We start from the raw sequence: 21,786 nt of genomic DNA on the forward strand, positions 1-21,786 counted from the left end.
AGGAATGAGGAAAATATATTAACTATACTTGCTAGATTGTGAAGAAAAAAAAATCCTTTCCCTCTTCCCTTAAGAAAACCTGTGACTTAGAGCGTGTGCATCCAGAGGCAAGACCTGCGAAACAAGGACTTTTCAAGGACTCACGGAGGCAATGCGGGGGGGGGGGGGGGGGGGTCTGGGTCAGACCACCACTCAACTCCTTGTAGTGATAGCAGAGCTGAGACCCAGTCCCAGGGAGAGCTGATCAATGGCCCCTCTAAGTTGTGTTTTGCTTTGTTTGAGTTTTGTGGGATGACACGCTGCATGAACAATTGATTGTGCTTCTGGAAACACAAACTATGAATTCAGTATTGTGATTTTATGAAACAAGCCTCTCAGATACAGACCTAGGGACAGGTGTACTGTCATCATGCTGAATTATACTTATGCATACATGGTGGACAGCTGGCATGAAAGTGTGCTGCTGCCTTTTGAAGCCAAGAGTTTTTAGTTCTTTTACTGTGTGCAATAACCTACCAAGTTCCCCACCTAATAATCCTCCGTTTCAGTTCCACCATTTCGCAGGTTGTAAAACTGAGACCCAGAGAGATTAAGTGATGTGCTTATAAGCAAACTCTTATTGAGGCAGGGTGGAGATTCAAACCCAGGCCTCCTGACCTAGAGTCCTGTGCTCTTCTTGCCACAGGTCAGTCATACTGTGTACCTGATGTCTGTCCTCCACAAAACAGCCAGGTGGATTGGAGTGTCAGGAGTTCCTTCCTCTTCCTTGGTTTTCCATTCTTTCCTTTCTCTTCCCCTTCCACTTTGTGAATCTACAGTGCGGATGGTGTTACTCCTATACTTGACCCCATCCTTCCTTTGATATTCCAGAAGTGTCTGCTTATATGTGTAGCATTTCTTAAATTCACAAGGGACTCCTGTGTAATTTAAACTTCTAGATTCCACGGTCCTTGAGGGCAGAGGCCAGGCCTGACTTAGCTATTATATTTTAGCTTTGCATTTCCCTGCCTCTCACTCTGGGCCTTGTGTATAGCAGTTCAATAAATGTTTGCTGGTGTTGTTGAATCCACCAGGCAAAACACTGTAAGTCAGATGTTCCAATGATATTATCCCTCAGAAATAAAATGTCCCCAGATTGTTTTGTCTTGAGAGTCCTCATGTCTATTTTTTTATATAGTGAATTTTATTGTATATAAATTATACTTCAATTTAAAAAGTCCTGTGCCTTTAAGATCACATATGGAAAACTGTCCATTTTCTGAGAAGGGTCTCTGCCGCCTAGTTGACGGCTAAGCCCTGATCAAACATGTAGAATCATCAATTAGGGTCATTTGTTCTGCTGTGAGCGGAGGAGAATGTGTAAAACCTGCCCAGGAGAGAATTAATTCATCCTCTTCTCTGTACTTTTTACAGTACGCCTAACAGGATTCTCTAAGCCTGCAGGCCTCCTACATATGTTCTAATGGGCTAATTGGTAAGGCGACATTTGTAAATTAATCTCTGGCTTGAGCTAAGTGGTTTCCCCTAACAGCTTTAATTCAGTGACTCCCATTCTTGGCCACACGTCAGACTCGCTGGAGAAGCTTGTTAAAAAGAGGCACCCAGGTGCCCCTGCCCCCGGCTCACGGATCGCTGGCCTCGGGTGGGATGAGGGCATCTCTGCTTTTTAAGAAAAGCTCCCCAGGTGATAGGGGTCTGGTGGTAGCCCCCTTTGTGGGCCTCGGCGCCACACCCATCTCCTAAGACCCATATAGCCTCCCGCGCCCACCGGCAGCACGTGGCCTCCACCCCGCAATGCCAGTCCAGGTTCTAGAACAGGCGACGTCTTTGACGCACCAGCTCTCCTGCTTCTGCCACCTCTGTATTCACATGGCTGAATCTGCCCTTTCCCTGAAGAGCTCCCATAAGCTGAGAGGGAATACGCTCTGCCTGGCCAGCCTATTGTCCATTTTCAGGAACTTTCTGAGACATTCTAAAGATCTTCATGGCCTGCCGGGATTTCCATCCAGGAAGATGGCTGTCAACCTCCCCTCGCTACACTCCATCTGTCCCCAGAGTCCTCTTCGTGTCCAGGGCTGGGGACAGACTTTGGTTTTTTGTTTCTGGAGACACTGTGTATCTGTGTTGCTGGTATTCTTTTGTGCAGATATGTGCCATGTTTGATCCTGGAGTTTTGCAAATAGATGACTCAAAGCACCATTGCTCTAATGATATTTATCGAGTTGCTTTTGGTGTTTTAGGAATCTGACACAGGACTCAACATCACCCACAGGATATGGATGTTTTTGAATCTGAGAATATGGCAATAGGTGCTGTCCAAAGCAGCCAAGGTGATTTGGGGAGCCCAGACTGTGGGAAGCTGAGGAAGCTGGACAGGCTCCAGTGAAAATGAGCCGAAGTCGTGCCCTGAGAGGCAGTGCTCAAGTCACCTCTTATATCAGACTGCTGTCCTCACGCTCTCGCACAGGATGGGGCTTTGCAAAGTGCTTGGTTGTTGTAAGGATGATTCTCGGCTGCTGGAGGGCAGCCCTCTCTCTCTTAGGCACACACAGGTTGGGGGATTGTGCTTTCCTGCCTCATCTCACCATGTCCCTGGGGCTTCAGTCCTCCTTGTCCCTGGGACTGTAGAAGCACACAGAAGGATTCCCACTGGCCCTACCCCTTTGTGGAGGGACATTAGAGTAGCTGTAATGTGTAGGTAGGACACTTTGAGAAAGAAAAGGATACTGAGACAAAAGCCCTTAGTTCCTACTCTTTTCTCGCTGCTTCTTCATTTATTAGTGATCTTCCCAGGCAATAGCTTATTATGTAATGGCTATACCTATACTATAGGATTTATCACTAATTGCATAATATTAATGGCATAGGATTCATCTATGTAAGAACTACCCCATAAAAGAATTGATGACTCCCAGTGGACTTCCTTCTTTTGTTTTTCTTGGACCTTATGCATAGTGTATGTTAAATAAATACTTGACTATTTGGGGGCCCTCAATAACTTTACCGTTACCGTCTAGGCTAAAATCTAATCATTTTGTGTTCTCAGGCTGATATTTTTCATATTGAGAGTGGGGTTCTCAGACAATGGGGGATTTGTTAGAGATAGAGGAAGAAAGACAGAGACAAGACACAGTCCTTCTGAGGTGCTTTGCAAGGGCCCTATAGAAGAAAAGTCTCTGCTGGGTTTCTGTTTTCATGGCCACGTCCAAAGAGTTGGTGTGTTTTCTGCAGCTCCTGGATCCAGGCTGACAATGTCATCAAGCCTGACATGATAAAGAGGCATTTGGCGAGTTTAAAGATCACACGCACAGCTACCCTAATACCGAGGAGCAGCTCCTCTCCCCACAGAGCAGTTCATGCATGGAGCCAGGCGACAGTGGATCGTGGTGGGTGGGGCACCTTGGCTTATCCTATATGTTGCTGAAAGAAAGCAGAGCACGGGGCCCCAAGCATGGGTCCACTCAACAAAATCTTCAGTCCCTGGGAGTTGCGGAGGTCATTTCCCCCCTGGCTTTCTTCCCTCTCTTACGCTAGCATAGAGATGCTAACATTTGAGCTTCCATCTTAAGAGGGCAGCAGGATTCCTTCCCTCCTCCTGTCACTGGCTGATTTGCCTAAATAAGCAAGGCATTAGGCCCCATCACAGATGCCAAGTGGAGGCAGCTGGGACAAATTAGCATCAGCTACTCTATGCGGCCATCCTGATGCTGGGAAATCATTGCCATTGCAGGAGAGCTTAGATTTTGAGTTCTTTACACAATGATGTAGATGCCATTAGCGAGAACTGCTTTCCCGTCCTTTCCTGCAACCATGGATGGCTTTTAGTGGCACAGGCCTACATAGCCAGCTCTGACAGATGCCCAGCATTTGCAGGCACACACGCAGGGAGCCAAATGGATAGGGATTAGTCTGGGATCAGCTGTTTATGAATGAAGACGAAGCCCTTCCCCTCTGTCCTGGCCACACCCCTTCTCTTTGCAGCTTTTTGAGAATGAGGTCAGGGCCAGGATCTAACTGCTTATGTCTCAGAAATAGCAGCACAGATCAAAATTAATCTTAAGCTGTTTGTTTTCCTGGTTCCTTATGATAATAGAGGAAAAAGCAGAGGCCTGTGCATGTTTTTGTTTGCTTGATTTTGTGTCCGCCTTTGCAAGAACAAGTGAATGAGTATGTGTGGGGGGAGAGACCGAGGTGAGCCAGCCAAGAGGTATTAGTGCTGGGGAGATGATGATTACTGACAGACTGCAGCAGTTTCCTTGGATTCAAGTGGAGCATGTTTTAGTTTTTAAAACAAAATGGAAGAATGAAATAAACCCCACAGTATTGTTTTAACACTCCCTTTCATAAAGAGATTTTATTCCTTGCTATTAAACTGTTTATTCCTTTTACAGTGCCCAGTTGTTTTGACTGTCATTTTCTGGACTGTGTAGCCCACTCTCTGTCCCTAGCAGCACCATGGAGTTTTGCAATGTTTTAAATGAGTATCTTATGCTGGTCGGGTGTGGTGCTCACGCCTGTAATCCCAGCACTTGGGGAGGCCTAGGTGGGAGGATCACTTGAGTCCAGGAGTTTGAGACCAACCTGGACAACATAGGGAGACTCCATCTCTACTAGATAGATAGATAGATAGTATTTCATGCAGATTTCATTTTCCATCAGCCACTTTGGCACACACACAAAATACAGATATGTGTGTCTGTGATTCTCCCTCTTTCTTTGTCTTATACACAGACCCTCTTTGCACACACACAGCTTGAGCATGCCTAGTCTTCACATAAATTGGGGCTCATCTGTATCCAGCAGCTAATGCCCCAGGGATGTCAGTATGTGTGTACTCTGAGGAGACTGACACTTCCAAAGCCCTTCAGCCTGCAGTCTCTTTAGGACATTAGCATATCTAAAAGGTCTTTGTTGACCCAGCAGGCAGACTGTGTGTGTGTGTGTGTGTGTGTGTGTGTGTGTGTGTGTGTGTTGTGGGGGGATGTTTACTTTTTGTTCTCAGGGATAATTGTTGGCTGATAGTTTCTTTTTTATTTTTGACTGTCCTTTAGTTGCATTAACAGTCTTCTCTGCAAAAGATTAAGTAAACAAATTAGAATGTTCAGTGAGGACAGAAGTGTCAGTGTCAGCCTAATCTGCTACATATTCATTTGATGGACCTTAGTGTGACAGGTGTCTACTGAAAGAGATGCCTAAACTGTCTTCTATCAATGGTGATTCATTTTGAGTGAAGAGTGTAAAGAAGGACAAAGATTGTCACATAACTGGCCTAATGGCTTGCCTAATTTGACTTCCTGCACCTAAACAGTTTTCCTAAATACTTCAGAAGTATTACAACCAGACACACATATAGAGTATACATGCAGTAAATATATCTGTAGCTGTATACATAGATATGTATGCACACACATAAGGACATTTGTACAGGCAAACTTGTGCTTTTCAAATTGGTATTTCCTGTCTGGAGACAGAAAGTAGATTAGTGGTTGTCTGGGGCTAGGGGGCGGGAATGGGGATTAATTGAACAGGCAGGAGGGATCTTATTGGGATGATGATAGTGTTCTGAAACTGGATAACAGGGATGGTTGAACAACTTGGTGAACTTACTAATAGTCATTGAGGAATTATACACTTAAAATGGGTGAATATTATGATATATAAATTATGCCTCAATAAAGCTGTTAAAATTGATATTCCCATATTTGAGGCCATTTAGGTCCTAGGTTACATATAATATGAAAAATTGTATCACCCCAAATTTTTATTGACTTCATTCTCAGAGAAGCTGGACCTTGAGATCTCAGGGCCAGATAAAAACCCAATGCCATCAGGTTTAAAAGTCTGCCCTGACACCTATTGGCAAGGGGCGAGGTTGCTGCCCACCGCCGAGGAAGGAGCCAACATGGAGTCATATGTAGGGGCAGCACGGGGTAAGCTTTCCAAGCAGGTCCCCAGGAGCAATCGGAACGGTCTTTCAGGGGTGCTGCTGCATGTGTCAAAGCACCCAAACATCCTCACGGCCAGCTCTTACGTGACAGCATTCTTCTCTTCTTTTGCAGGTTGTCTTGGTCTTTGCTCTCAGCATCGGTGCACTTGTAATATACTTCATAGATTCGTCAAAGTGAGTATTCAATACACTGTCTTGCCTTTTTTCCAAAACAATTGTTAGCCTTTACGTGGATCAATTTATTTACGTTAACACCAACCCTTAAAGAGCCTCCTGAGTGTTGAAGACTCTTGGAGGAAGGCAGGGCTGTTCTGTGCAGATTTTCTGAATGGGAAAGAAAGCTCTCAGAAGGAAGGCTGCTTTCATTCTGAGAGGTGTCTGGGGTCAAACCTCCTTGCTGGGTATTATTTATTTTTTAATAACTATTTCCTGATGAAACACTTGCACCGAAGATGTCAAGAACTTACGAGGGCTTGATGGGAATTTGCAACCTCTGGGAGGGTTGACAGCATCCAGCAGATGAGAGTCCAAGCTGTTCATTCTTGCCATGGTTGTAGGATCTTTTTCTCATTTGGGTTTCCGATGCTTTGATCTTATTGGAGGTCAGATTAAAAAGCGTGGTGTTATCCTTTTACCTGCCAACCAGATATTCAGCTGAGGCATCACATGCTGGTGCTTCTTGACTTGTGAAGGTAAGGAGACGGGATGGAGGGGTTCATGATGACTCCCCGAAGGTGAAGGCCCATGGCCATCTCAGAATTCCTAGAGTGGACACTCATGTGCCAGCTGAGTGGACTAGTGCTCTAGGGTGAGCCTGCATGACAGGTGATAAAGATCTTGCAGGAGGAAGAGGCAACTGACCAGGCTGCTAAGTGACAGCCAGATATGCCCTGTTTCCTGCAGCTGCCACTCCCGGGGGCTTCATTGTTCCAACTATTCTATTGCAATCTTGAAGTTGACGGCATCTGGGAGACGAGGGGAGCTGGAGTCTGACTCCTTTTCTGTTGAGACATGAGCTTGGCAACTCTGGCAACAGTGGCCTTGAGCTTGTTCCCTCATTGTCCACCACGAGAGTGATTTTAACTTCTTTAAGTCTATCCCTGGATACTAGACTTTGATCCTAGGAAACCTGCTTGGTGTTCCTGGTGGCTCAGACCACAGTGTGCCTGAATTCTGAGCTTAGTTTTCTGGGGCTCAGAATGGTGGTAATTTCATGCACACCTAAACTCTGAATTTCTCAGAGCCATCTGGTCACCAGCCAAAAGATTTTGTGCATTTGGGTGCAGAGGCCAAAATGTCATGTCAGAGAAAATAAAGAAAACATCTCCTCTAATAACCTGTCTCTGGGAATCAGCCAAGTCTGAGAATATCTGAGGTCCTTCAGCCTGTCCCCACATACAAGGCTGGGCTCCTCAGGAAACAAGGTTCCACATGCTTCTTCCATCAGCTCTCCTAGCCAAGAAAGAGAAGAGCTTTTTAAGTCCGAAAGGCTCCAATTGCCGTGTCATTGAAGGTAAGCCCCTTTTAAATACTTACTCTTAGTGATTCTCGACCGTATTTGAATTGAACTGAAGATCTTCTAAAGCCCCTGGTCTGATTTTTCTGATCTCTCTCCAGGAGTGTCCTCGCATGTTGTGGGGTGCAGACCCTGCCAACTTCTATGCTGGGGCTCAGGAGAAAGGTTCAGGCATGTAGCCTGTGCCCCAGAGAGAGCAAACCCTTATGTGGAGGTGAGTGTGGCGATGGGTTAGGAGGACAGATGCCCTGGCCAGCGCCTTCCTGCCCTTTGCCTACCTTTTGGCTCCTCTGTATTGCTCAGAAATAAAATGCTTTTAGATGGATTTGGATGATGTCCTTTTTTATAGTGTCTACTGTGAGGCGGCCTTTCTCTGTGTGGGTCCTGGTGTTCTCTGCCTTCAGGTGAGAGCATGGAAGGGAGGTGATTCCCCAACACAAGCCGTCTTCCCTGAATACCCTGCTCCACCTCAATGTCCTTGGCTTTAATTTTTATTCTATTAAACCTTGGGGACACTGATGTTGGGAGTCCTCTCCGATTCTGGTTTCTTTTATGGGCTTGCAAAGAGTCTATTCCGATGATGGACCTTCAGTCCTGTCCTCAGCTTTTCCTAGCAAAAATACCAATAAGCTTAGAAACAAAATTGTCCCCACTCTTCCTGAGGACAGTCCTAGCCTCGTCCTCGCTTCAGCATTGTTCTCTTCTCTGTCTCTGAACTGTGTGGTTTGGTGCAGCAAAGCTTTGTGTGCAAGGAGACCTCATGGTCATTTGCGTAGCCCTTTCCGCCTTTCATTTGCATCATTTCATTAGGTCCCGAGACCACATCCCGAGAGTCTGTCCTGGGGGACCCCGATCAATGGAGTCAGCACAGGGAGTCTTGCATCTTCCGGGGAGAGTCAGGGGCATGCTCCATTTAAGTATGGGGTAGAATTAAGGATTCTACAATCTATAAAGTCACCTGTATGGTAAATCCACAGTTTCCCAGGAATAAAACAAAATGAAACCTACCGAACAAATTACAATCGAGATTAGTGAACAAAATACTATGAAATTTTATCCCTACATAAGATGCAAACAGAAAGAGAGTAAGAAAGTAGAATGTAAAATTTCCTTTTTTCTTTTTTTACCATTTAAAATTGTCACTGGTTTTACACAGTCAAGGTTTGGCTGGCCATCTGGGCATGTTGGAAAGATAGCTTTAAACTTCTCTTGGAAGCTATGCTAAATCAACACGCTGGAAAAAAGTAGCCAGTATTCTCCAGATGAAATTTAGTTAGTATTTAAACCCTTCAAATAAATGAATCAGGAGACAACCTGTAGGTTGAGTCAATCCATGAGTGACCCTAATTGGGCAGACATTGTCCATGAAATGGCCTGTCCTGGTGAATTTGAACCAGAGCTGGCCTCCCCAAAATGAAGGGAGGAATATCCCATTAGCACGAGTTCAAGGCTCTCTGCACCTTTTGGAAAGTACAAGGCGAGCAGAGTAATGTCTGCAACAGGCGCCAGTGGCTGCTCTCCCAGCCCCTCTCGAGGCAGGCCAGCCCGGGTCGTGCAAGTGCACAAACAGGCCAGGTGCTTATGCCACATCTGTGCGTCAGAGGAGGGTTGGGCTGTTCAGATAAATGTCGTAATTGGTGAGTTTATGATCTTTTTAACCTTTCGAAGCTCATTTTACTATCAAGAGGCGCTGGTTAAATCTCTTCCAAGGTCATCTTCTCCTGCACATCTTTCATTTTTAGTTGTTAGCCCAAGATAGATCCCTGCGTGGGTCTTTTGCATTCACAGGTTTGAGAAGCCCTTCTTTGGGCCTGGTCTTAATTTTCCTAGAGTGATTGCGAGCGAAAAATCATCTGTGTAGCCTCAAGTGGTTACTATCTAGCTACGACAGATTGTCCTCAGCGCTCCAGGAGTTGAAAGCCAAAGAGAATTACACCAAACTGCATTAAAATTATGCTTCATCATCCCAGCAGTAGACTCTCTAGAAACACCCAAGCAGAAGGAGATGTCTCTCTCTGGACCTGGTCTTTGGTTAGACGTGATGTCAGTGACTTAGCAAACGCGGAGAAGCATTGAGCCCCCCACATAGCACAGCACAGTCCCTCCCCCAAAAGATATCCTCCGATTAGCCACACAAGACTAATACTGTCCAAAGATCTCCCTTTCCTTTTCATTCTTTTTAAAAGGCCTCCTGCCCAATTTATGTCACATGTCATCTAGCTCCTAATTCTGTTCTCCCAGTACCTACACCGACCCTTTTATCCCACACACCCTGATCCCCGTGAAGCAAAGATTTTTAAAATATTTAAAATATTGTACAACCAAGTCGAAAGTGCCTAGAGATGCCCTGTGGGTGCTAATGTCACCTTAGCTGTTTCCATCCTTGTCTATTTCCTCCCTCTGACACAAGAACAGTAATTCTTATCTAATAGATAAGGGAAAAAATGAAAACAAAGACCCAAGGTGTCAGCGTGAGGGCGAGATTCGTGGATTGCATAATGCAGCCCTCCCTATTGCATCCAGAATTTCAAGAGAAAGTTGGAAGAGACGGAGGCTCAGAGCCCTGGGTCTGCATTTTTTCCAGGGGTGCACTGGGGAAGGATGACTCACGCGCGTGAAGATATATATTCCTTTGATTAATGTTTAAACGCTGCTACTTCTTATGCTACGGTTACGTGGATTATGAATATTTAATGCTGCGTACACTGAAAATGAAGGTCAAGTCCTGCTCACGGGTGACTTCAAGGCAGGCTCTTGTCTCTCAAAGGGAAGCTACCTGCTGTTAGGAGAGTAGAGCTGAAAGGTTATACATTGTTAAATTTTTCCTTAATGACTTTATCTGCTCCCAAATGGCTGGTGCACAGTGGGGGCGCCTGCTGATTGCTCCACTCTTTGCTCTTGGCTTCTGGTATCTGCACTGCTGTTTGGGGTCTATGGACATTAGGAGGGAGGAGCAGGAAGCAGCTCAAATTTTGTAAAGCACCTAACCCAAGGGCCCGAATGCCAGGGCAACAGTGGGGCTATGTTTGGAAAATGACCTCTCCCCAGTCTTTTTAAACTTTATTTTTGTATTCATTCATTCATGTGAAACATCTTCAAATGTGCTGTTTTCTGGGCAGTAAAATTGCTTATGGTTAGGTACGGTTAAGGAAAACTATCTTTAAGATTACGATAGGAATTGACCAGATTGTTTTCATAGTCTCCGAAATAAAACTGGCACCGTTGATGTAACAGGGATACCCAGAGCTCTAGCAGAGCCAGTCAGTTGCCCAACAATTTCACTCGCCCCAGCCTTTGCACAGCCTGGCTTCTCATCCCTCAGCCTAGAAATGCTCGTTCAAAAGGGAAGGGAGGGCAGGTGGTTAGAAGGAACTGATTATCTGCTGATTATGTGCTGTCTGTGAGCTATCTATAGTGCTAGGCGTGCAGTCTCACTGAATTCCCCTAACGACTTCGGGTAGCACCACCATTCCCACTTTACAGACGGGGAGGCTGAAGCTGCAGGCTTAGCCCGAGCCACGTAGCTAGTAAGTGGTGGAGCCAGGATTGGATTCCAGCCTGGCTCCTTCTAAAGCCATCGCTCTCCTGAGTGTCAAGAAGTGAAATTCCAGATTGTGGAGCAATTGAAGGGGTTTAGAGAGATGTTGCAAGAATGGGAGGTCGCATGGCCTCATCCCGCCAACCCATCAGTCTTGTTTCCTCTTCTGTCCTCCCTCTCCCCTTTTCTCACGCTGGGAGCCAAGTCTGTAGCCGGAGGTGCCCAGGAGGCTCCTACCACGGGCTTTCCGCCTAAGACACTGCCCTGGGTCATGTGCCGGTTGAGGTCTGCTTGGGCCTTGATGCATTCCTTCCTAATAGTGGCTTAGGAAGACCCACTTCTCTTCTATCTCACTGGAGTGGCAGCATTTTGGGATGGGTACGGTCTAGTGAGCAAAGAACAAGGATGGTTGATTGTTCCCCACAGGCTTCTCCCACCTGGGAGATTCTGTCCAAGTAGACAGACCCTTTGGTCTTCCCATCCGTACCTAGTTCTCACTGCCTCTCATTTGGCAATCTGAAGTAGATAATGACAGATGCCCTGTTTCCCCATGAGATAAATTATTTTATCTCTTTAGAGAGTTATAGAATGAGTTTGTTGTTGTTTTGCATTATGTTGCATAATATTTACATGCCTAGAAAGTTAGTATTACCAAACTAATAGATTTTAGGAAAATTGGGCCCAAAAGAGGTTTCTATGGAGATCTTAAGAAATGACGTAAGATACCTGGCTTTCTTCTCCAGCCTTGTTCTGACTGTGCACAGGTGTTGACCCGGTGCCTCTCATGTGTCCAGCCTCAGAGCAGGCACCTGGTAGAGCTGTGAGGACAGCATAGATCCCATCAGTGACGGTGCATTGCAAACTGTAGAGTACTGTGCACACTAGCTTTCGCTGTCACCATTAGTACGCCCCACCTCACAGCAGGGCCAGCTGGGCAGCCCGTGGCGTAGAGAGGGAAGCTCACCAGCTTGCTCCGTGCCCAGTTCCTTTACGGAACACGGCCTTTCTAGGTAGTGCTCTGGAAAATTAGCCCCGGCTCTCCGCCTCGATGCCCTTTTTGAGAAGTCACGGCATGCATTTAACCTTTGTTGAAGAAGTCAACACAAATCACTGCGTGTGCAAAGCATCTCCCTATTCCCTCTTTTTTCTTTTTAAATACACCCCCCAATTTTCTCCACCCCTCAGTGACATTTTTATCGCCAGGCTTTGATTTGGAAAATTATGGGTAGGGAAAGTTCAAGGGCAGGATGTTCAGAACAGCACTGCACATCTGTGAAGGGAACACGACAGGAGAGCCAGCAGCTGCTGGAAGAATGGAACGTCAGATGGCAGAGGAGCCCACTGAAGGATGGGGAGAGGAGACGCCCTCAGGGCAAAGAGGCTATAAATAACTCCCAGTGGGAAGTCTTTGTCCCCTTTTAGGATTTACCCTTTAATGGCAACACTCAGTTCCCTGGTATGGGAGTAACCTTAACTCACTTCTCCTACCTTGTCTCGTTTTCACATTGCCATTCTTTCATTACCTGAGTATACACCTGGTAGAGAGAATGCCAAGAAATAGAGTCAATTTCTATGCATGTCCTTGTTTCCATGTGGGTAGATTTTGGAGAACAAGATATGTTCTTTGGTTTTCAAACAAATTGGCTTGATTTACCTAAAAGTTCAGAGCCTGAGCGCCCTTCCTCCTTCCCCAGCCACACTGGCGAAGGGCCTCGGCTTCCTTGCTTCTTTCTCGCTGCTCAAGCTGTACCTCGATGTGACAGCATCTGGCAGCATCAGGGAACTGCTTATCTTTGGCACTTCATTGGAAAAAATCAAGGGCTATGCTAAGAGTGGAAGAGGACAGAGCTGGACCTTCCAGGTTCGCTACCAAAGGCAACTTTAGAACATGATGTTAGGGTTGAGGAGGCCTCAGAGTGCAGTTGGTGCCGTTGTTCTCTGTGCCTCACTGTCCTCTCCTGAGGAATGAGGGTTGGGGACCTGCTCAAGGTCACCCGACCAGCCAGCGGCAGAGCTGGAGCTGGGAGCCGCAGCTCTTCCCTCCCAGTCCAGGCCCTTTTGTACTTGATCTCTTGGGTTCTTTCTACTAAATAAAAAAGTGAACAAAGATGTGATAGCCTACCCATTGAATAACAAAGCATATTTTGACTTTTTATGCCAATTCTGGACTTCTAGGCCGTCATCATGGGACAAACCTTAGGGCCGTGGAAAAGAATAAAGATATCCCAAGGGGGAAAGATCAAACCCAGCCAGGTGGCTGCTTGGGATTGGTTTATTTCATCCCCACTGTCAAGAGGCCTTAAATTCCTTGATTTTATTATCTTGCAACTCTCTCTCTCTCCCGCTCTGTACCATTTCAGAGCATGGGTGGAGTGGGTAAGAGTTCAGCTCTGTTGTGGAGGGTTAACAAGGCTGAGCACATCGCTTTGGCCTGTTTGGAATTTATTATGCATTACTTTCGAGGACATCTTGCCCAATTGCTCATTTGTTTCCCCTGTGAAAATACTATCTGATAACGACGTCTATAAATTTATATCAACTCTACCCTCCAAAATTAGAATGAATTATTTCTTCTCTTTTCACCACTCTCCAGAACTTAAAAAGAATGCTTTGGATGATCTGACACTCTCTTTGCCCTCTTGTTTCTTTTAAAAGAATGGTTGTTTCAGGGTGAGTGAAGCAAATGAATTCCCTTTGAGGCCCCGTGGTTACCTGTGTCCTCTGCAGTGAGCATGAGTTTGTACCCCAAGAGGGATGAATCTGCTCCCCGTCACATGGCACCAGTCCCCTCTCTGAAGTCACAGGCAGACGTGCGTTCAGGAACTGCCGGGGATCAAGGTGGGAGCCAGCTGGAGCGAAGCGTTGTAGCTCAGAATAGTCTAATCCAAACACAAGGGCAGAGCTCATGCTGAACGCAACTGTGGTGGTGGCTATTACAGCTTCATCATGGGGTTTATGGGCTGGAGGACATGTGACCTCTTTCTTGTCTTTTACCCCTGTCCTTTGTCCTGACAGCCTGACAAATTGTAGCTTCGGGGAGACCCTGGTCAGTGATGAGTCATTTGTGCTTTAAAAATAGAATCTCTTGAAGCAAGGACACCCTTGGGACTTTTTGATGCATATGTCACTGTTCCTAGAATTTGGGAGTAGGGAGTGTGTGTGTGTGTGTGTGTGTGTGTGTGTGTAGGGGACCGTCATGTCCCACCGCTAGAGTGTGGAAGCAGAGCCTGGAGGAGTGGCTGCCAGGCTCAGCACAGTAACAGACGAGGCTGAGAGCCATGTACCGTGGCCATAAAGGTGTCAGTCAGGTAGTAGGTCTCTACCAGCTGTGTGCAAGACATTTTGCTAGGTATTGTGGGATTTTGAATGCTTATGTATACTACTATTAATAGATCTTTTCCATTAAGAGCTTTAAGTTATGTATATTTTTACAAGGGTCAGGAAGTCCAGCCATATATACAGGAAAAGTGAGGTAACAAAATAAGACGACAAGGGAGATACCTCTAGGCAATATATTGTCAATTACTAACTAATATGAGCATTGTGAACAGTAAGTGCTGACAGTGGAGGGGCTGAGAAGATAGCCGGGTGCTATAAAACCTTGTGGCTCTGGGGAAGATTTGGAGTTGAGAAGACAGAAAACTCAGTGTCCCCCAGCTCTAGGTATCCACAGAGACCGTCATTATGGCCTGCACTTGGGCCTCGTGATTTTGATTTTCAGTGTGTGCTAAGTCAAGCAAAGCCCTGCTTTGAAATCAGCTGCCAAGACTAGGGATTGAGAACACTTCAAGGATAGCACAACAGAATCAGAAAAGCAAACTCTCTCCTGGGCGGTAGGACCTGTTCTCTAGTTGCACATGAGTCAAACTTTTGGAAATTTGTATTTGAAAATTTCTGGAAGTGGCTGAAAGGCATCCATTGCCTCTTTTTGAAACCGAGGTCAGTGTGTGGTGTGCTTCACAGGGGCCTTGTTTGTGAACTGGCCACATGCAGAGCATCGCAGGGGCATGATGGGGAGGACAGTTGGCAGGGAAAGGAGACTGTGCTACTGAAACACACCAAGGCGTGGACCGGGATGTGGTCAGAGACCCCAGGGCCGCATTGAGATGTCCATGCCTTCTTGGGTCCCTTCTTCCACAAAGGACATTAAAAGTTATATTGTGTAGCTGTGTTAATATAAAGATGAATATAATCTGGGCTGGATTTATTATTATGTATTCATTATTATTGTTGTATTTATTTTTCTTCTGATTTTACAGAAGTTAAAATTAAGACCTTTTTTTGGACTCCTTGGAAGGACAGCGGCCCCAGGCACTGTGCCTGCCCTGCTTCCCCCTTCCTGTCAGCTTCACCCTTCTGGAAATTTTCACAGATAAGAAAACATGCTCAGAGACAGATGCCTCATACTGCACCCCTCTCGATGTTGTCTAATTGTTTCAGATGAGAAAATAAAAATAAGCATTTTATTTCAAGCCCTGTGTTGTGACTCGGCTTTGGGAAATATTAACTTCAGCAACCCAGCATGAAAAACCATGGCACCTGTGGACACATAAACAACTTTCAGAAAACCTAATAATCTTGTTTTTCTGCTGAATTTTGAAAAGCACATGCTTTTCCCATCCTTATAGCAGAGAGTGAGTCTTACTGGTTTAGGAGCTCTGTTTGCTGAGAGTGCCACAGTACAGAATGACATTTTCTTTGTCAGAAGCCTGCAAGCTTTGGACAGGGGAGGGCAGGTGTTAGAAATGGGTGTGGCGGATCTGGTGAGGACTGCCACGAGCCGAGAGAGCTTAGGTCTCCCCTAAAATGACTTCTCTGCTCCAGCTGCGAGTTCCCAAGCAGAAATTCAGACTCTTGGGGCCAGATCTTCATATGTTTCAGAGAGAAGGGCGAATACTAGCTTTTACGTTCAATCTCCAATTTTAAAATATTGGCCACAAAGCCGAAACTCTTAAAGTACTCTGCAGGCCAAGCAAAACACCTCTGCAGGCCAGATTTGGGCCTCCTGTTTTTCAGTCTCTATTCTAAACTGTCTCTCTTTCTGGTCTCGAATTGGTTGTGCTCCCTGAGTGCCAGGAAATGTTCTTAACTCTTGGTCTTCCATCTCCCAAAAAGGGCCCCTTCTCTCTCCAAGGTGGGGAGTTTTGGGTCTTGGGTATTCCGGCTTATTTCCCATCTAACACGTTTTTAAACACTGCTTAATTAAATTTCCACTTTTCTTGAAGCAAATACTGTATGTCACACCAATAAATCATCCACAACTTACTGTAAAGCCCCAAAGCTACATATCTCTAACTCTACGTCATCTCTGAAAATAACGTTGTTAGAACCTCATAAACATACACTCTGTTTGTTTAAGAACTGCAAGAGCTTTTTAAACATGGTTGCTAAGTCACAAGGGCATATTTTCCAGGACATAAATGGAAGTGAACATATGCCCCTTAAATTGTCAGATTGTTTTTTTTTTATAAGAAGAGAGGCTCAAATCAGCCTGTTCTACCAGTGTATTAATTTGACCCAAACAGAATTGATTATACTAAGTGTGTAAGTGAAAATCATTGTTGGAAACTATCCTCTGACTGACTTGGCTAAATGGGCACATTATATGACACTGAGTTTAGTTTCTAGCACAAGTGGGTAGAAAGTATGGGTTGACATAGATAAATCCTGGTTGTAGTTTTCAGGAAACTTAAAGTTCACAATTTGCATTGCGTTTAACATTTACTTATGATATTCTTATGCTATGGCTCCTTCAAAAACAAAATTGGAAGGACATGTAGACCTTTCCCCTGAGATACGGTTCCAAGTCTGGGCTGCAATTTGATCACTGACCTTTCACTTTTTACATGGAAACTTGGCAGTTAATGTTAGGGTAGAATTAGGCTCTGCCTAAACAGAGAGCCCAGAGCTCGGATATTTTCAGAACTAGGAAAAAGATGGCCGCATTCGTGTCAACCTCCATTCCAGTAGAGCTATCTCATCAGTCTGTTTTCCACGTGGAAAATACTGACACCACCTTTCACCTGTGAGGATGCTCTCAGGAAGGAACTGTAGGGAGGGCTCCAGGATTCCTAATGTTGGAATCAACTGAAAGGCACTTGTCCTTCTTAACAAAGATACTCTGCCTATCCTTGTTCCTGTTCATGCCCAGGCTGAGGACCAATCTCTTAATTTGAGAGCTGATATTTTTTGTATACCCCTTACCCTCACCTCATGCCAGAAAATACAAAAAACAAAACCATGGCCCAGTTTGAGATACAATTGATCTTGATACCCTAGAAGGAACTGCTGGGACAATATGTAGAGAAAGGTGAAAAGAACACGGATGCTATTAGGTGACTCTACCTGGCACGTGCTTTGCCTCCAGCAGCAGGAGGAAGTGGGAGAGGAGTGCATTAAGGAGTCTGCCCTCTTCATAATAGCATGAACAGAGATAATAAGGCAAGGTCTGTAAAGAGCAGCATGAATAATTGAGATGTGCTCCAGGCATCCCTGCAGCCTGTCAGTGGCTTTGAGCACAATCTGTTATCAGGGATGAGATGCGGCGGGGGAGGAGACAGGGAGGGTGCACGTGGGGGCTGTGTGTCTGTGTGCACACATGTGCATATGCTGGGAGGAAGCATGAATGAGTAAGAGTTGGCAGCTACAGCAAGTAAAATTATAGAAGGCAATGTGTGTAGATTACCATGTAGACTGGGGGTGGTTCTTTTGTGGGCCAAGCACCCCTTTGGGAATTGGATGAAAGCTATTAATACAAAAATTTTGCTTGTCCCTAAAGTTGGTCCATGAAACCCAAACTAAGGATTCCTGCTCTATAAGATTGGTTCATCTGCTCACTCGCCCCTGTTTTTCTTCCAGGAACATCAGGTGGCCAACAGAGGGCCATCTTCCTACCCAAAGGTTAAGCAGAGATTGATTGGCATGCAAAACACATCTCAGCGCAAGTGTCTCTGCAGTGTGTTTGCCCTTCTTGAGCAGGCATTCCCTTACCTGCCAATGCATTAGAAATCTTGACAATGAAGAGGCAATGCTAAGGAAACTAGGAAAGGGGGGTGGGGGGGCCTGGGCTTCCTACATCTTCCTCCAATACCAGGGAACACTGAAAGGAGTAGGTCAGGTGAGATGCATCCATTGGGCAGAGCCTGAGGGCCCCATGTTTTCTGCTTCTCTTATGCACTGTGGGCTAGCATCTGTTTATAGAGGAAAAATTCCTCCTTAGACTGCGATTCTGGGATGCAAATAAGTCTCCAGCCAAAATCATTCTGCCCAAGCACATCACTTTTGCACTGGGACCCAGGCATTATTGGGGTACCCAAACAGCTGCCGCTTCTGTACGAGGCTGCATTTCCTGCCCACCACTGGGGAGGAAGAGGCAGGCCTGGAGAGTCTCTGGGGATCTCCGTGGGCTCATCAGACCCATCTGACAGAAAACAGAAGAGCAGCTTAGGCCAGAGGCCCCATCCTGTCTGAATTCCCCGCTTCCTTCAGATTCCTCCCTGCCTTCACCTGTCTCCAAGCCAGTCAACTGTGTCAGTTTAATTGGTAGGAAGGCGAGGCGGTGGGGATGCAGGCGGGGGTGCCTGGCATTCTGGAAGAAGGAGTCTCCCCTGAGAGGAGTGAGGGGAACCGTGATAGACAGGCCTGGGAGCATTCGTATTTGTATTTGTCATCTGTGTCTGCTGCACTGAGGGGCAAAGAGGTCTGCTGGGCGGCTCTGGCCGGGAATGCAAACGGGTGGGAAGGAGCCTGGTGGTGATCGGTGGACCTTCCTGGCTTGACCCGCGCTGCCCTTTATAGCCGAGTGTCCTTGGGCAAGTCAGTTAACTCTCCGGGCTGTGAGGTCTTGCCTGTGTGAAAGGAAGTGAAAGCAGTGAGGAGGGGTGATGATCATACTTGCTTTAGAGTAGGGTGTGGAATACACTAGAGGATGCATAGAGAGGCTCTTAGTGCAGCCCCAGCATGAACGTGGCCAGGAAGTATTATCTAATATTGCTATTGTCCTTTTGAGGTTTGTGCTGGAGATTTTAATCAGGTCTTTAGAGAGACAAGGTGTGAACACCGTGTAGTTAAGAAACAAAACAAAAAAAAAAGAAGAAATAAAATTGTTTTTGATCCTATTACCATAAAGGAATTTCAAATTACTATTATGAATTAGGTCACTTATTTTAAATTAAGTGGATCTTTAAAAAATATTTATAATTAAGTATATTATTGTTTTATTATTTTTTTACTTTAAAAATTTTTTTTATTTCAGGAAATTATGGGGGTACAAACATTTTGGTTACATGTTTTATTTTTAAGTAGTTTGAAATATCAATGTAATCACTATGCAAAAAGCATTAATATTTATGACATAATTAAAATACATTCATTTAAAGAAAAAAGAAACAAAACAAGATGCATTGTGAGGCAATAATGGGATCAATTATCGAGGCAGCGGACAAGACCAATGCGTCTTCAAAGAGCAAATCTCGACTCATTAATGGTTTGTGAAAGCAACAGAGTGGGTCACAACAAGCATTTTAAAAAGATGAGATTTATGAGCCCACGATAAAAATGCAGCTAGCGAAGGTCAGTATGATTTTACAAAAACTTCTATTTCAGTTATAAACATAGATCTAAAAATATGGCATAAACGTATGCGTAGACCCATGTGTTGTAAAATATACTGTGATGTAAAATATATTTCTTATTGTGGGATTTGCTAAAAAGTAGTTTGAGAAGCACTAGTTTTGAGTCCAGAAGAGAGCATGCTCCCGGGGATGCAGTGATTTAGGGAAGCTTCAGGAGGAGGGCAGGTGAGAGTTGAGTTCCAAGCATGAGTAGAGTTTGGATAACGCAGAAGAAGGGGTAGGGTGAGCAGTCCTCAAGACTGTCCCCACTTCTGGCACCAACTGCAAGTTTGAGAGGTTCCCTAAACCTCCCTTGGGTTTGATAATTCATTAGAAAAGCTGCAGCATTCCCTGAAAGCTATTATATGCATGGTTAGAATTTATCACAGGGAAAGGACAACGATTACAATCCACCAAGGGACAAAGTGCGTGGGGCAGACTCCAGGCAAGTTCCAAACGTGGAGCCTCCATTATCTTCTCTCCTCCCTCTGGAGTCATGGACCGTGTTATTCTTCCAGCTTCAATGCGTGAGCATATGTAAAGGGTACTGCCAATCAGGGGAGCTCACCTGGGCCTCACCGTTCAGAGTTTTTACTGGGACTTGATCATGTAAACTTGGGTGACTGCCCTTGTGGCCAGCCTCAGTCCCCAGCTCCTCTGGAAGTTGACTGATACCAGGTGACCCAAAGCCTCCACCACAAGTCACATTGTTAGACTTTCTGGTATGGTCAGTTCCCAAGCAAAATAATAATGTTGCTATCTGGCCTGCCTAAGACCCCACGTAAAGACACTTTTATCAGGCGTGACATCCCAAAGGCTTAGAGATTGCCCCTCAGAAACTGAGGGCTAAGGCAGGCCTCTCTTTGGACAAAGTTAACATCTTTACAGAACAGTCGGTGAGGGACTGTATTGGCTGGAGGAGAGGCCTCTCTTGGGGAATACTGAAGTGGGTCCTTGGATCACATGCATGACTAGCAGAGTAGGGGGAACTGCTACTCCATGAACTTGGGTGCTTCCGGGTTCTGTGAACGTCACCAAAATCGCTGTTGAAAACAACACGATTTATTCATCCCCTCAGCCCCTCTGCACACGGGGGCTGAATAACCTGGAGCTGGGGAGGCAGAACAGGGCACAGGAGATGGGAAAGGGGTCAGCTGCCCACGTGGGTGAGTTACCCTGGGCATGATGCACCTTTTGGTGGACCCCATTTGCTGCCACCTGCGGTGACCAGGACTTTTCCTGTGCCTTGTTCCTTTGCATACTCGATGAGTGGTCCTCCAGGTGCCCTCATCCGCTCTAGTAAGAAGAATGTCTGTCTTTCTGTCCCAGTTTAACTGCCCCACTGTAACACTCGATGAAGTCAAAGCCAGAAGGCACTGAGACCTCAAGCCAGGGATAAAAAGCAGATCGAGCGTGTCATCCAGCCACATTGCCCCCTTGCAACCTGACAAATGAGACAACCTCCAGCTAGGGACAGTTTATAATTGTGCGATCAAATTAACTTGGAGTTCAGCTTAATGAAGTGCTGCTTAATGCTCTGAATGAGGCCGAGCCCTAATATTTAGAAAAGCAGACTGGACCCCAGGACAGAAAAGAACAGGCTTCAGCTAATGCTTGTTAGTATTAATTGTGCTTACAAAGTAAGCCTTTTCCGAAATTCATCCTCTCATAGGAGGCAATCTGTTAGCACCCAGTTCTGCTATATTTTTGCTAAAGGTTTTCCTGCTGTGGCTTATAAACAGGACGGTGGAAAGAACATTTTATTGGAAATCTCTGCTGAACTCTGCGTTCTGGGGCACATTTCTTAACTTCACAGGATCTTAGCTTTCCCAATTGAAAAGTGAAAAAATTTCCTCCTCTCTTTCTCTGAAATTCCTATTTTTTTTTTTCTAGAAGTGTTTTGTTGTCGTTAAAAGCCAATACTCTGAAGGCAAGTATACCTGGTTATAAATCCAACTCTGTCACTTACTAGCTATGTGACCTTGGGTAAGAAATTAACCTCTCTGAGCCTTAGTTTCCTCAACTGAAAATATGGATGATATTTAATAATATTCCTGCTCCTTAGTGTGAAGAAGGGTGAATGAGATACTGCATATTAAGCACTTAATACAGGATGTACGATATATTGGTATTTATTAAATCTAAAGATGATGGTATAAATGTGAAATTATTT

The 21,786-nt window shown here is 45.4% G+C and overlaps 1 protein-coding gene across 6 annotated transcripts in view; it reads left to right on the forward strand.

The window, feature by feature from the left end:
• KCNMA1 (potassium calcium-activated channel subfamily M alpha 1) overlaps positions 1–21,786 on the forward strand; it is a 722,666-nt gene that overhangs the window by 356,555 nt on the left and 344,325 nt on the right. For all 6 annotated transcript variants that reach the window (XM_045568450.1, XM_045568451.1, XM_045568452.1 and 3 more), the window contains one exon: positions 6,060–6,121. In XM_045568450.1, the coding sequence (XP_045424406.1) occupies positions 6,060–6,121 (62 nt within the window). The remainder of the gene's footprint in view (positions 1–6,059; positions 6,122–21,786) is intronic.

This window comes from Lemur catta, chromosome 14 (assembly GCF_020740605.2).
Source record: "Lemur catta isolate mLemCat1 chromosome 14, mLemCat1.pri, whole genome shotgun sequence".
In the NCBI taxonomy this organism is placed as follows: domain Eukaryota; kingdom Metazoa; phylum Chordata; class Mammalia; order Primates; family Lemuridae; genus Lemur; species Lemur catta.